General features: G+C 46.7%; 1 protein-coding gene across 3 annotated transcripts in view; it reads right to left on the reverse strand.

Annotated features, from left to right (window-relative positions):
- The window catches only part of LOC119952106 (zinc finger protein OZF-like), a 162,512-nt gene that overhangs the window by 133,504 nt on the left and 13,212 nt on the right, over positions 1-15,796 (reverse strand). For 2 of the 3 annotated variants that reach the window (XM_038775672.1, XM_038775670.1), the window contains exon 2: positions 11,565-11,625. In XM_038775672.1, the coding sequence (XP_038631600.1) occupies positions 11,565-11,625 (61 nt within the window). The remainder of the gene's footprint in view (positions 1-11,564; positions 11,626-15,796) is intronic. The other variant, XM_038775671.1, reaches the window with a different exon arrangement.

Genomic DNA, 15,796 nt, shown 5'->3' on the forward strand with positions numbered 1-15,796 from the left:
TGGGAGGCTTTCAAATGTCAGTTGAAAGGAATTCAGGACCGGCATGTTCCTGTGAGGAGGAAGAATAAATGTGCCAAATTGTGCAATCCTTGGATAACGAGAGATATTGTAGGCCTCGTCAAAAAGAAAATGGAGGCATTTATCAGGGCTAGAAGGCAGGGAACAGACAAAGCCTGTGTGGAATATAAGGAAAGTAGGAAGGAACTTAAGCAGGGAGTCAGACGGGCTAAAAGGGGTAACGAAAAGTTATTGGCAAATAGGGTTAAGGAAAATCGCAAAGCTTTTTCCACGTATATAAAAAGCAAGAGGGAGGGCAACACGGTGGCACAGTGGGTTAGCCCTGTTGCCTCACGGCGCTGAGGTCCCAGGTTCAATCCCGACTCTGGGTCACTGTCCATGTGGAGTTTGCACATTCTCCCCGTGTTTGCGTGGGTTTCGCCCCCACAACCCTAAGATGAGCAATCTAGGTGGATTGAACACACTAAATTGCCCCTTAATTGGGGAAAAAATGAATTGGGTACACTAAATTTATTTTTTAAAAATAAATAAAAAGCAAGAGGGTAGCCAGGGAAAGGGTTGGCCCACTGAAGGACAGGGGAGGGAATCTGTGTGAGAAGCCAGAGGAAATGGGTGAGGTACGAAATGAATACTTTGCATCAGTATTCACCAAAGAGAAGGAATTGGTGGATTTTGAGTCTGGAGAAGGGTGTGTGGATAGCCTGGGTTACATCGAGATCCAAAAAGACAAGGCGTTGGGCATCTTGAAAAATATTAAGGTGGATAAGTCCCCAGGGCCTGATGGGATCTACCCCAGAATACTGAAGGAGGCTAGAGAGGAAATTGCTGACGACTTGACAGAAATCTTTGGATCCTCACTGTCTTCAGGTGATGTCCCGGAGGACTGGAGAATGGCCAATGTTGTTCCTTTGTTTCAGAATTGTAGCAAGAATAATCCAGGGAACTACAGGCCGGTGAGCCTTACGTCAGTGGTAGGGAAAATACTGGAGAGAATTCTTCGAGACAGGATCACTCCCATTTGGAAGCAAGTGGACATATTAGCGAGAGGCAGCACTGTTTTGTGAAGGGGCGGTTGTGTCTCACTAACTTGACAGAGTTTTTCAAGGAGGTCACAAAGATGATTGATGCAAGTAGGGTCGTGGATGTTGTCTATATGGACTTCAGTAAGGCCTTTGACAAGGTCCCTCATGGCAGATTGGTGCAAAAAGTGAAGTCACACGGGATCAGAGGTGAGCTGGCAAGATGGATACAGAACTGGTTAGGTCATAGAAGGCAGAGAGTAGCAATGGAAGGGTGCTTTTCTGATTACAGGGCTGTGACTTGTGGTGTTCCACAGGGACCTTTGCTGTTCGTAGTATATAGAAATGATTTGGAGGAAAATGTAATTGGTCTGATTAGTAAGTTTGCGGACGACAAGTTTGCGGTGAGGACTGTTCCTTGATCCACAGGATTTAGATCGTTTGAAGACTTGGGCGAAGAGATGGCAGATGGAGTTTAATCCGGACAAATGTGAGGTAATACATTTTGGAAGGTCTAATACAGGTTGGCAATATATAGTGAATGGTAGAACCCTCAAGAGTATTGACAATCTTGAAGAAGGTAGTCAAGAAGCCATACGGCATGCTTGCCTTCATTGGCCGTGGCATTGAGTATAAAAATTGGCAAGTCATGTTGCAGCTGTATAGAACCTTAGTTAGGCCACACTAGAGTATAGTGTTCAATTCTGGTCGCCAGATGTGGAGGCTTTAGAGAGGGTGCAAAAGAGATTTACCAGGATGTTGCCTGGTATGGAGGGCATTAGCTATTAGGAGAGGTTGAATAAATTTGGTTTGTTCTTATCGGAACAAAGGAGGTTGAGGGGTGACCTGATGAGGTCTACAAAATTATGATGGGCATAGACAGAGTGAATAGTCAGAGTTTTTCCCAGGGTCGAGGGGTCAATTACTCGGGGACTTAGTCCCCCAGTGGGTGCGAGGGGCAAGGTTTAGAATAGATGTAAGAGGTACGTTTTTTACACAAAGGGTAGTGGATGCCTGGAACTCGCTGCCGGAGGAGGTGGTGGAAGCAAGGACGATATTGACATTTAAGGGGCATCTTGACAAATACATGAATAGGATGGGAATAGAGGGATACGGACCCGAGAAGTGCAGAAGATTTTAGTTTGGACGGGCAGCTTGGTCGGCGCAGGCTTGGAGGGCCGAAGAGCCTGTTCCTGTGCTTTTCTTTGTTTTACTGGATCCTTAACATAAATGTGACCTTTAAATGGAATGTCTCTTGAACCATTCCTTAACAGTCTCCCCTTCCTTGGAGAAAGAAAATAATTTGGGGAAAACAAAATTACAAGAAACTCAAAAACACATGCAATTTCCCCCCCTTTTCTTTCGTTTTGGAGGGAAAAAAGCGCCCTTCATTAACAATATCCAAATGTTTCTGTGAACTAGCCACTCTTTTCGTAAAACAGTCCGACAATTGATAGCTCCTGTTGACCCATTTAATTTTTGCCATCTCCCCTCTGTCCAGCATCAAACAGAATTTTTACATAACCAATAACAGAAAAGTAAAAGGAAAGTATTTAACAAAACTAGGTGTCTGTTATCATTATACAAAAAGATAATCCCCACCTAAGCCCCCCCCCCCCCCCCCCCCCCCCCACCCCCCCACCCCCACCAACCGGATTGCTGCTGGCATTTTAAGCTCTCCTAGAAAGTCAAGGAGTGGTTGCCACCGCCGGGAGAACCCCAGCAAGGACCTTCTCAAGGCAAACTTTATTCGCTCCAGGCTGAGAAACCCAGCCATGTTACTAACCCAGGTCTCCACACTCGGGGGTTTCGCGTCTCTCCACATTAACAAGATCTGTCTCCGGGCTACCAGAGAGGCAAAGGCCAAAACCTCAGCCTCTTTCGCCCCCTGCACTCTCGGATCCTCTGACACCCCAAAGATCGTTATTTCTGGACTCGGCTGCACCCGCATGCCCAAAATCCTGGACATAGCCTTCGCAAAGCCCTGCCAGAATTCTTTAAGCGCCAGTCATGCCCGGAACATATGGACATGGTTCGCTGGACTTCCTGAACATCTCGCACAGCTGTCCTCCACCCCAAAGAACTTGCTCATTCTCGCCGTCTTCATGTGTGCCCAATGTACCACCTTAAACTGAATTAAGGCGAGCCTGGCACACGATGAGGAGGAATTTACCCTGCCTAGAACATCAGCCCACAGGCCCTCACCCAGCTCCTCCTCCCACTTGCCCTTCAGTTCCTCCACTGGGGCTTCCTCTGCCTCCTGCAGTTCTTGGTAGATGTCCAACACCTTCCCCTCCCCTACCCAGATGCCAGACACCACCCTGTCCTGTATCCTACAAGGAAGTAGCAACGGAAATGTCCCCCCCTGGTTTTTGAGAAAGTCGTGGACTTGGAGGTATCTGAAGGCGTTTCCAGGGGGCAGGCTGAATTTCTCCTCTAGCGCCTTCAAGCCAGGAAAAGTCCCATCAATGAACAGGTCCCCCATCCTTCTAATGCCTGCCCTGTGCCAGCTTTTAAACCCCCCCCCCCCCCCGTCTATCTTGCCCAATCTATGATTGTTCCGTATCGGGGTCCAAACTGAGGCCCCCTCCTCCTTCCTGTGCCTTCTCCACTGACCCCAGACCCTCAGTGCCGCCGTCACCACCTGACTTGCGGTGTATCGTGCCGGCGAGAACGGCAGCGGTGCCGTGACTAGTGACCTTAGGCTGGTGCCTTTGCATGATGCCACCTCTAGCTGCCCCCATGCAGACCCTTCCTCCATTACCCATTTCCTAATCATGGCTACATTAGCCGCCCAGTAGTAGCTACAGAAGTTTGGAAGTGCCAACCCTCCCCCCCCCCGGACTGCGCTCCAAAACCAGTCTTTTAACTCGCGGGGTCTTGTTTGCCCACACAAATCCCGTGATAATCCTGTTCACCCACTTGAAGGAGGATTTGGGGATGAAGATGGAAAGGCACTGGAAAACAAACAGGAATATGGGGAGGCCCGTCATTTTCACGGTCTGCACCCTTCCCGCCAGAGAAAGCGGGAGCATGTCCCACCTTTTAAAGTCTCCCTCCATCTGCTCTACAAGCCGAGATAGATTGAGCCTGTGTAGGGCATCCCAGTTCCTAGCCACCTGTATACTTATGTAACGAAAGCTCCTCTGCACCATCTTGAGTGGGAGCTCTCCCAGTCTCTCCTCCTGCTCCTGACCCCTAGCGTGGATTACAAATAGCTCACTTTTCCCCACGTTCAACTTGTATCCCGAGAAGCTCCCAAAGTCCCTTAGGATCCACATGCCCTTTCCCCATCCCCTCTAGCGGGTCCAAAATACCAAAATATACAATAGCAGGTCGTCTGCGTAGAGCGAAACCCGGTGCTCCTCCACCCGCTCCGCTCCTCCACCCCCCCCCCCCCTCCCCCCGGGACCAGCCCCCTCCAGTTTCTTGAAGTCCTCAGCACTATGGCCAACGGCTCAATTGCCACGGCAAATAGTAGCGGGGATAGGGGCACCCCTGCCTCGCCCCTCGGTGCAGCCTAAAATACTCCTGACCTCAGCCAATTCATGAATACACTTGCTACGGGGGCCTGATACAATAGCTTCACCCACCCCATGAATCCCTTACCAAATCCAAACCTACCCAACGCATCCCACAGGTACTCCCATTCCATCTGGTCAAAGGCTTTCTCTGCATCCATTGCAGCCACTACTTCTGCATTCCCTCCTTCTGAGGGCATCATGATAATGTTTAGAAACCTCCTGACATTTGTGTTTAATTGCCTGCCCTTGACGAAACCCGTCTGATACTCATCAATCACTCCCGGGACACAGTCCTCTATTCGAGTAACCAAAATTTTAGCCAGCAGTTTGGCATCCACGTTCAAAAGCGATGTCGGCCTGTAGGACCCATATTGAAGCGGATCCTTCTCCCTCTTCAGGATGAGCAAGATCGAAGCCTGCGACATCGTCGGGTGGAGGGTTCCTCTCTCCTTCGCCTGGTTAAAGGTTCTTAGCAGGAGTGGGCTCAGCAGCTCCGACAATTTCTTGTAGAATTCTACAGGGTAGCTGCCCAGTCCCTGGGCCTTGCCCGACTGCATACTATCCAGGCCCTTAGCTATCTCCTCCAACTCAACCCAATCCAACTCCTCTGTCCAACATCTGCTTCAAACTTGCAATGTCTATCCTTAATCTTTTCTCATTGACACTTTTTGTAGATTGCACATTTTCCCACAGGGATTTATTGTCAATGTGATACTCAATGGGTGTGTTACCCAAATCCCCTAATCCCAAAATTTCTCTCATTATCGGAGATATATAAAATGCCATATCCATCGCCTCGACAAAGCTGAACGAATCAGCAGCGAAAGTGCTTTTGACCACTCTCCTTATTTTCTTTGTTTCCCACACAAGAGGGCAACATTTACCATTGTTCTCCAAAAGGAAAATTATAAAACCTCCTGCGTTTGAAACCCCATCGCATATAAGACGCATCACTATAAATTAGGAGTTTCATTTGCCTAAGGTCACCTAAAACCGGGAACCTCAAAACACACTCCTGCATTTTTAGTTTGACCAACACTTTATTTGCTCTTATTATGTCTTCCACTTTGAGATCATTCATTTTTGTACTGAACTCTAAGACATGAAAACTAACATCCAGTTCAGTTGCCCAATTAAACTTCACAGTTGCTCTTTTTCCATCTTTGAAACGACTGCGTCTTTTTGTGAAACCCAACCACGACTAATTGCTATTGGGCTGATGCTCTCCAAATAAGATTGCTGACGTAAACATAGAACATACAGTGCAGATGGAGGCCATTCGGCCCATCGAGTCTGCACCGACCCACTTAAGCCCTTACCCACCCTATCCCGGTAACCCACTAACCCCTCCTAACCTTTTTCGGTCACTCAGGGCAATTTATCATGGCCAATCCACCTAACCTGCACATCTTTGGTCTTTGGGAGGAAACCGGAGATCCCGGAGAAAACCCACGCAGACACGGGGAGAACGTGCAGACTCCACACAGACAGTGACCCTGCAGGGAATCGAACCTGGGACCCTGGCACTGTGAAGCCACAGTGCTAATCACTAGTGCTACCGTGCTGCCCACAAAGCTGCCCCTAACTTCGTATGTCCGATTTCCAGTCCAATATATTTAAATGCACCGGAAGACTGACTTCCAACCCTGAATTCATTACTCAAACCAGAGATTACAATAGCTTCAAAATCACTAGTCCCACCCCACAAAAAATTATCGACATGCATCATAAAGATGCCAGAAAGATTTCCGTTATAGTGTCAGTAAAACATTGCCGGATCTGCTTTCAACTGGCAACAGCCTAACTTTAACGCAACAGACCTAACCGAAAAATACCAGACTCTAGACGCATCATTTAATCCGTATAAACATTTGTTCAACTTCCAGAGTACCCCTTCTGTGTTAGCTGCTTCTTTAGGAGGACGGAGAAAAATGTCTCTCTGGAGCTGATGCCCCTGCAAAAAGGCAGCTTATATATCTATAGATTTGCATTCCCATGCCTTTGTGGCTAATAGAGTTAAGATCATCTTTAAAATAACCTTTCCTGCCGTAGGTGAATCTACCCTTAAATCCTGATCTTCTCAGTTTTCTTCAAATCCCCTTGCCACAAGCCTGGCCTTTGCCTCATAAGTTCCATCCAGAAGAACCTTTTCCGTGCAAATCCATCTGTGGGATACAGCTCTTTGTCCCCTGTCCGGTACGTCTGTGTATACCCCAAATTCACTCCAATTATGCAGTTCTTGCTGTTTGGCATCTTTGATAACTTTTTCATCTATTGGAAGCCACCAAAATCTCATGTGCATGTGGGCTTCTACTCCTATTAGTATTCGTAATCTTACTCATGTTCCGAGACCTTGGTAAACTACGTCCTCTCTCCCGCCTGGTATCTCGTTCTGTACCTCTAATGCTTGATCATTCCCTTCTGCTGTGGGATGTCCTTTCAATAGTTCTCGACCTTTTCCTGCGGACCTGTTCACTATCCGATGTACTATCTGAACTGGCACTGCGCTTCTGTGCCCTCCATTTTTGAACTTTGTGTTCCCAATCAATTGTCTGGACTCCTTCCCCTGAATGATGTACATTCAACCAATTTTTCTACTTTCCAGTGGCCTTCCCTGATCTACTAATAACAGTTGCATCCTTCTATTGACTAGACCCTTCAGGCAAGTATGTCACTTTTGTATCAACTTTTGGCAGTTGTCCTTTCGGAAAAATGGCCTGTTCTAATTCAGTGTTGTGTCCCTCTACAGAAACCCTGTCTGTATCAGTTAACTGGTCCTCATAGTTCTGTAACACTTGCGTACCAGATGACCCTGGTTCCTCGCCAAGTCTGTCTGCTCTGTCTAAATTTGAAAATTTGTAATCTGTACCCATTATCCTTGATGAATGTACCCTAACAGTTTGATTGCCATGTTGCAAAATAATTGTTTTGCCATTTATGCCTATGGTCTTCCCTGAGCCTTTCCATTCATTAAAATTGTCTCTCTTATAGTATACTATGTCTCCTTGCTGAAAAACGGTATTTGACGGCCATACATTATGTCGTAAAGCTCTGCGAATTCTTTCAGAGACTTCTGCTTCCAAAAAATCTTTTCTACTGCTATGTAATGCATTTAAATGCTCAGCAAAGGCAGAGCTAATTGTAGTCCCTTCCCAAGCTGGAGGCTGGTCATCCAAAATGGAGGGAATTTTAGGATTTCTACCAAACACTAATTGATAGGGCTCCCAACGACCTGCAATTAATTCTGTGCATATACCACCCATGCTAAAGCTGAATTTAGCTTGCAGTTTGTTCTATCTGCCAAAATTTTCCGGAGCATGCCATCTATTACTGTATGGTTTCTTTCACACACACCGTTACTAAATGGGCTTCCCGCAGCTGTGTTCATAACTGTCATATTCACATTTTCACACATATCCCTAAACTCATCATTAGCAAATTCTCCCCCATTGTCTCGAAGGAATTTTGCCAGTGAGCCTATTCCTGTCCCTAACCATTTTTCCACGATTTGATCCAGAATTATTCTCTTTTCTTTACTTCATACAATCGTTGATTGACTAAATCTGGTTGCTAAATCTACAAAATGCAAAATAAATATATTATTGGCTTTATCCCAGATCTTAAGGTCCATGGCCACAATGTTGTTAAAATCCCTGGCCAAAGGTAGGGTTACTATCAGTCCTTCTGTACTTCCGACAAACTTCACAGCGATCACTAACCTGTTCTATCAGTTTAGCATAGTTTTCATCCCTTACCCCTGCATCCTTTAATAAATTTTTCAGCCTCCGAGGAGACGGATGCACAAATTGCCTATGCAGTTTCAATACAACAAGTTTTTTATCAGTTAAAGTCCCATTTTCAACTGCCATTAACACCTCCTTAACAACTGTACTTGAAATATTATTTGTCAGTAATGGAATACAATAGTGTCTCGACTGTGTAAATTGTAAGTTCACCGGCTTTCCAAAAACTTGCCTTATCCTGTTCCATATCCAGTTTCATGTGTGCTTTTTTCATCAACAGTCTGCTCAGAAGCAAAGGTATCTCACTTGATACAACATCCGCGCGAATGAAATGATTAACTCTCCACCTCTCTTTTCAGCGACTTCAGAGTATTATCATCCACAAATCTGAAACTTGTGGAATTTTCTAATTCCTTAACCTGTTACAATTTTCAGCATTCAAGGAGTCCAGGTAACATTTTAACCAGTCAATCCCACACCCAGTAGATGTGCAGCCACTGTCCAATACAGCACAATGAAGGATTCTGCAACCAACACCCTCATTACCGGCGTAAAGCTGCTTGTTAATAGACAGCCTTCTGTCTGGTCACTATCTTTGTCCTCTTCTGACTCATGTCATGTGTCGCTTCAAACACTCTATTATAATGTGTTGGACAGTTGAAAGCGTAATGGTAATGAGTCACATCGATTGATCATACCCCGGGCATTTCTGGGGTTCATCTTCCTATTGTAGGTTCTAACTGGGTTTCTGTCTCCAGAATTTCCGGGTCCTGATCTCCTTCTATAGTCTTGGAATCTGTTTGTAGCTGTGCGATTTCGCCATCCTGTTAGTAGTGCATCTTCCATATTCTGCTTCATTACAGACTCTATTTGAGTCATCAGAGCCATCAGAATCGAATGTTTCCCCAGAAACGTTTTTAAAGCTTCTGTCATCTGATTGAATAAGGTATCCTTATCCGCAAACTGAACTCGGAGCCTATCCATGTTGCTCACTCCAGCACAGTCAAGTAATTAGACTGTGGAAATTCCAGGTTCCAACTTTTATATAGTCTGCCAAATTCCATTATATAGTCTTCAATGGAGAAATCCTCTACTTTCCTATCAAAATCAGACCATGCTTCATATGCACTTAACAAATCATCCTTTTTATAAATCTTATCCATATAACGTAATAGAGTCTCCAGACCTTCTGAGTTTAACTCTTCCAATTCCAGCTCAGAAAACACTTTGCTTCGGATTTTACTGTCATAAGGTAGAGAAAGAGCCAATGCCATACCTCTTTCCCAAGGCATTGTTTGGGCCACATGGTCCACATGACGGATACAAGACTCCTAAAACAAGCTCTCAACTTCCTCATGGCATGCAGCTACTAAGACGGCAGAGAAAATGTTTCAGGGATGTCCTCAAAGCTTCTCGGAAAAGAAAATGCAACATACCCAGCGATTTGTTCAAATCTCTTGCTGGAGACTACCCAAGCTGGGGGAGAATCATACATAGAACATACATTGCAGAAGGAGGTCATTCAGCCCATCGAGTCTGCACCGACCCACTTAAGCCCTCACTTGCACCCTATCCCCGCAACTCAATAACCCCTCCTAACTTTGTTTGGTCACTAAGGGCAATTTATCATGGCCAATCCATCTAACCTGCACGTTTTTGGACTGTGGGAGGAAACCGAAGCACCCAGAGGAAACCCACGCAGACACGGGGAGAACATGCAGACTCCGCACAGACAGTGGCCCAGCAGGGAATCGAACCTGGGAAACTGGCTCTGTGAAGCCACAGTGCTAATCACTTGTGCTACCGTGCTGCCCTAATCCTCCTCGAATTACCCAATTATCCGGATAATCTCCGACAGGCCCAGCCAGATCTGAGCCAAAGGCAAATATCGGAAGGAGTGGACAGAAAGCCGGGCGCCCCATCCACGGTTCAAAAGCCGGGCGCCCCACCCACGGTTCAAAAGCCGGGCGCCCCACCCACGGTTCAAAAGCCGGGCGCCCCACCCACGGTTCAAAAGCCGGGCGCCCCACCCACGGTTCAAAAGCCGGGCGCCCCACCCACGGTTCAAAAGCCGGGCGCCCCATCCACGGTTCAAAAGCCGGGCGCCCCATCCACGGTTCAAAACCCGAGCATCCCATCCACCTGCCTCACCTGTGGCTGAGTGCGCTGATCCAGCACTGGACCTTTAAGGTCACATCAGTACCCACAGCAGCGGAGTGAAAGATATTCATCTTCGATCCCCAGAAGTGGCTACACTCACAGTGCTGTTAGGGAGTTCCAGGATTTTGACCCAGTGACAGTAAAGGAACAGCCGATATATTTCAAGTCAGGACTTGGAGGGGAACCTCCATGTGGTGGGGCTCCCAGATATCTGCTACCCTTGTTCTAAAATGTAGTGGCTGGGTGTTTGTAAGGTGCTGCCCAAAGAGTCTTGGTGAGTTATTGCAGTGCATCTTATAATTCGAACACAGGACTGCTACTGTGCATCGGTGGTGTAATCAAGTGGGCTGCTTTTCCTGGATGACGTTGAGCTTCTTCAGTACTGTTGGAGCTTCACTCATCCATGCAAGTCAAGAGTATTCCATTACACTCATGACTTGTACCTTGCAGGTGGTGAACAGGCTTTGGAGAGTCAGAAGGGGCAGGATTCCTGGCCTCTGTTACCCACAGTAGTTATGTAGCAGGGTCCAGTTCAGTTTCTGGCCAATGATAACCTCTAGGATGCTGCTAGTGGGAGAATTCAGTGATGGTAATGACTTTGAATGGCATTGGGGGGGGGGGGGGGGTAATGGTTAAATCCTCTCTTGTTAGAGATGGTCATTGCATGGTGGTGTGTGTGTGACTTGCCGTTTGTCAGCCCAAGCCTGGATACTGTCCAGGTCCTGCTGTATGGACTGCTTCTGAAATCTTCAAAAAGATTGGTTATACACAACCAGTAAACCCTGTTGAATGCCACATGACCCGTTACCCAAATGTCGGTCACTGGGGAAATACTAGAATCAATTAGTGCTTTATTATTTTCAAATATTTGACCGCAAATCCAATGTCAGCAACTTGTAAAGACACAAACTTCGATACTCGGTCCAACTGAAACTTCCTCTCTTGTATGCACTACCACTGACTGTTCTCTCCCAGACTGTCAGTAATCTGCTCTCTGGATCACTTTTCACTTCCTGATAAGGGGCTGCCTGCTACGAAAAGACGATGTTGTCTGGTGCAGACACTGACACACGGTGCTGAGTCAGGCAGGCCAAGCTCACCTGGATAAGGACACGATCACCTTTCTCACCTCCAGATCCCCAGCTTCAGTGACAGGAAGAGCTGCAGAAGATCGAGAAAACAAAACAATCAGAGGTTTTACAATGCACAGAATCAGTGAGAAAGAACAAAGAAAAGTACAGTACAGGAACAGGCCCTTCGGCCCTCCAAACCTGTGCCATTCATGATCATAGATTCTAGAGCAGGTCATTCGGCCCATTGGGTCTGCACCGGCACTTAGAAAGAGCAACCTACCTTAGCCCACCTCTCCACCCTATCCCCGTAACCTCACAAAACCGTTTGGACACCAAGAGGCAATTTAGCATGGCCAATCCATCTAACCTGATTCTTTGGACTGTGGGAGGAAACCGGAGCACCCAGATGAAACCCACGCAGACACGAGAAGAAAGTGCAAACTCCAGACAGGCAGTCACCCGAAGCCTGAATGGAATCCGGGTCCCTGGAGCTGTGAGGCAGCAGTGTTAACCAAACTAAAAATAACCCTTCTGCCCTTACTCGGCCCATATCCCTCTATTTCCTCCCTATTCATGTACCCATCCAGATGCCTCTTGAAAGTTACTAATATGCCTGCTTCCATTACATCCTCTGACAGCGCATTCCAGGCACCCACCCCGCACATCTCCCTTAAACCATCCCACTCTCACCTTGAACCTGTGCACCCTTGTAATTGACACTTCCACCCTGTCTATGCCTCTCATAATTTTGTCGACCTCTAACAGGTCTCGCCTCAACCTCCACTTTTCCAGGGAAAACAATCCTTGTTTATTCAACCTCTCCTCACAGCCAACACTCTCGAGACCAGGCAACATCCTAGTGAACCTTCTTTGCAGTCTCTCCAAAGCTTCCACATCCTTCTGATAATGTGGTGACCAGAACTGCACGCGATACTCCAAATGCGGCCGAACCAAAGTTTTATACAGCTGCAACATGATTTCCCAACTCTTGTACTCGATGTCCCGGCTGATAAAGGCAAGCACACCAGATGTCTTCTTAATCACCTTGGCCACCTGTGTTGCCAATTTTGGGGAACTGTGGACCTGCACGCCCAGATCCCTCTGTATGTTAATGTTCCTAAGGGTTCTGCCATTTACAGTATAATTCATAACTAGATTTGATCCTCCAAAATTTATCACCTCATATTTGTCCAGATTAAACTCCATCTGCCATTTGAAATGAAAATCGCTTATTGTCACGAGTAGGCTTCAATGAAGTTACTGTGAAAAGCCCCTCGTCGCCACATTCCGGCGCCTGTCCGGGGAGGCTGGTACGGGAATCGAACCGTGCTGCTGGCCTGCTTGGTCTGCTTTAAAAGCCAGCGATTTAGCCCAGTGAGCTAAACCAGCCCTCTGCCCACGTCTCCAATCTATTTATATCCTGCTGTATCCTCTGATAATCCTCGGCACTATCAGCAACTCCGCCAACCTTCGTGTCATCCGCAAAGTTACGAATCAAACCACCCACATTTTCCTCCAGATCATTTATATAAACTACAAACAACCGAGGTCCCAGCACTGATCCCTGCAGAACACCACTAGCTACAGATATCCATTCTGAAAAATACCCTTCCACCCGACTCTGTCTACTATAATCAAGGCAGTTTGCATCCATCTAGTCAGCCCACCCCAAACCCCATGAGACTAAACACTCAGTTTTAAGTGAGATGTGGACGTTACTGGCTGGGGCAGTATTTGTTGCTCATTGCCCCTTGAATTGAGTAGTTTGTTCAGGCATTTCAGAGGACATTTTAAGAGTCAAGTGCATTGCTGTGGGTCTGGAGTCAAGTGTAGGTCAGACCAGGTAAAAATGGCAAATTTCCTTCCCAAAATGATGAGTGAACAAGGAGGCGTTTTACAAAAATCGACGATGGTTTCATTGTCATTGCTGGATTTCTAAATCCAGATTCTTATTGAATCCAAACTTCACCATCTGCCACGGAGCGATTCGGGATTCAAAGCCGGTTCCCCAGAGCATTACCCTGGGTCTCTGAATTTAAAAAAAACAGGGCGGCATAAACACTGTTGCCTCACAACAGGGACCCGGGTTCAATTCTGGCCTATGGTGACGATCTATGTGGAGTTTGTATCCAAAGCCAATCACTGTGCCACCATGCTGCCCAAGTATTTAAAAATAAGTGATCATCCATTCAGGACAGAGGCAAGGAGAAATCTTTCACACGTTCCTTCTCTCGGAGGAATCACTTCCTCTCAGAATGTGGAGATGCCGGCGTTGGACTGGGGTGAGCACAGTAAGACGTCTTACAACACCAGGTTAAAGTCCAACAGATTTGTTTCGAATCACTAGCTTTCAGAGCACAGTTCCTTCCTCAGGTGGGTTCCAGAAACATGTATATAGACAAAGTCAATGATGCAAGATGATACTTTGAATGAGAGTCTTTGCAGGTAATTAAGTCTTTACAGGCCCAGACGGAGCGAATGGAGAAAGGGATAATCACAGGTTAAAGAGGAGTAAATTGTCTCAAGCCAGGACAGTTGGTAGGATTTTGCAAGCCCAGGCCAGATGGTGGGGGGTGAATGTAATGAGATGTGAATCCAAGGTCCCAGTTGAGGCCGTACTCATGTGTGCAGAACTTGGATATAAGGACTTGGCTTCCTCTCAGAAGGCAGTGGAAAGCAGAGTCTTTGAATATTTTTAAGGCAGGGCTAGAGAAATTCCTGATGTTAATCAGGAGGGGGGGGGGGGGGCTGAAAGGTTATGGAGTGAAAGATTATGGGGGGGTGGCGGGGGGGTGGCAGGAATGTGGGGTTCAAGTTCCAGTCAGATCATATATGACCATATTGAATGGTGAGGCAGATTTGAGGGGTCTGTTCCTACTCCTAAATCATACACGAATGTGATAAGTCAGTCAGTCTCGGGTGTGTTGCAATGCACGTTATTTCAAATCTTAAAATAAGCGATGAGTGAGCGGGCGTTTGGACCATATAATCCAATCGGAGAAAGTCAACACAGATTTGTCAAGGCTACAGCAAGCCTCGGGATTGTCAAATTACATCAGATATACAACACAGGCCACACATCAGAGTTTCTGCTCCAATCTGTCCTCGTTTAATTATATTCTGCTTTTCTGTCCCTCTCTTTCTCTTGTTACTATCCCCCCCGGCCTTGCCCAAATCAATACCATCATCCACCCAACCCCTCTCTATTCTGGCGAGATCCATCTTCTCGCCACTCTCTGCATAAAGAGGTTTTTAAATAGTTACTCGGTAACAGAGAATTGGGTTGTTCCTGAAACCAGAGACATGCTCATTTTGTCTCATGCTCATTCAGGCAGACAAAAGAACACCAAATTTCAAAGGAAACAATTTTCACTGTCTATAGGCTGCTGATTGATTGGCAAGTCGTCATTGATTTGGCGGGACATGGTGAATGCATCGCACCTGCCCAACCCACCCAAAGCTTTATTTTGTTAAATTTTAAATGGATGCAATGGGATGCCTGTACCTGTTCTTTTTACTTGCAGCTGACTGGTCGCTGCTATTGAATATGTGTAGCTTCTCACAAACTCGACAAACCAGCCTAAATCACAGCCAATATTGACCAATCGCGGAATCACAATTAAACTCCTGAATTTTACAACTAGTCGAACACTACCTTCCCATAAAGAACATCCAAAGTGGGGCTGGCACATTGCTAAATCGCTGGCTTTGTAATGTAGCCATCTAAGATGGCCACTGGTAACACAAAATGGAAGACTGCAAAGAATGCAGGGAAAAACGGACATAGTAAAGAGCAAACAGCTTGCAGAAGCTTTCAGCATTGAGACACTTGCAAAAACCGGTTTCCCGACAGCTGCAGAGTTCAGGCAGCGCTGTAAATGGGAAAACAGTTTACATACTAATGAGGTGATACCGAGACAGTCCCGGGCACAATAGATACACTCAAGTATCAATCGATACTTTCAATAGAGAAGCAGACACGATGGAGCCAGCGAAGCCAGGACAATGAGTCCTAAGAACCGCCCCAGCCATCAAGGAACGGCCCGAGGATAGGGGGGTTCAAATCATATCGATTGGGAAAAGGCCCAATCGATCCCCAGCAGGTGAGGAAGCCCGCCCCAAGGGGCACGGACCCCCTGGGACCTATAAAAGAGAGGTTCCGCACATGGTTCAGTCTCCTGTCTCCGGCCTCCCGACTCCAGCCTCCAGAATCCTGTCTTTTACACCAGCCGTCGAGCAGCAGCCATCGATAAGTAAGT

The sequence above is a fragment of the Scyliorhinus canicula genome, chromosome 17 (genome assembly GCF_902713615.1).
Source record: "Scyliorhinus canicula chromosome 17, sScyCan1.1, whole genome shotgun sequence".
Taxonomy (NCBI): domain Eukaryota; kingdom Metazoa; phylum Chordata; class Chondrichthyes; order Carcharhiniformes; family Scyliorhinidae; genus Scyliorhinus; species Scyliorhinus canicula.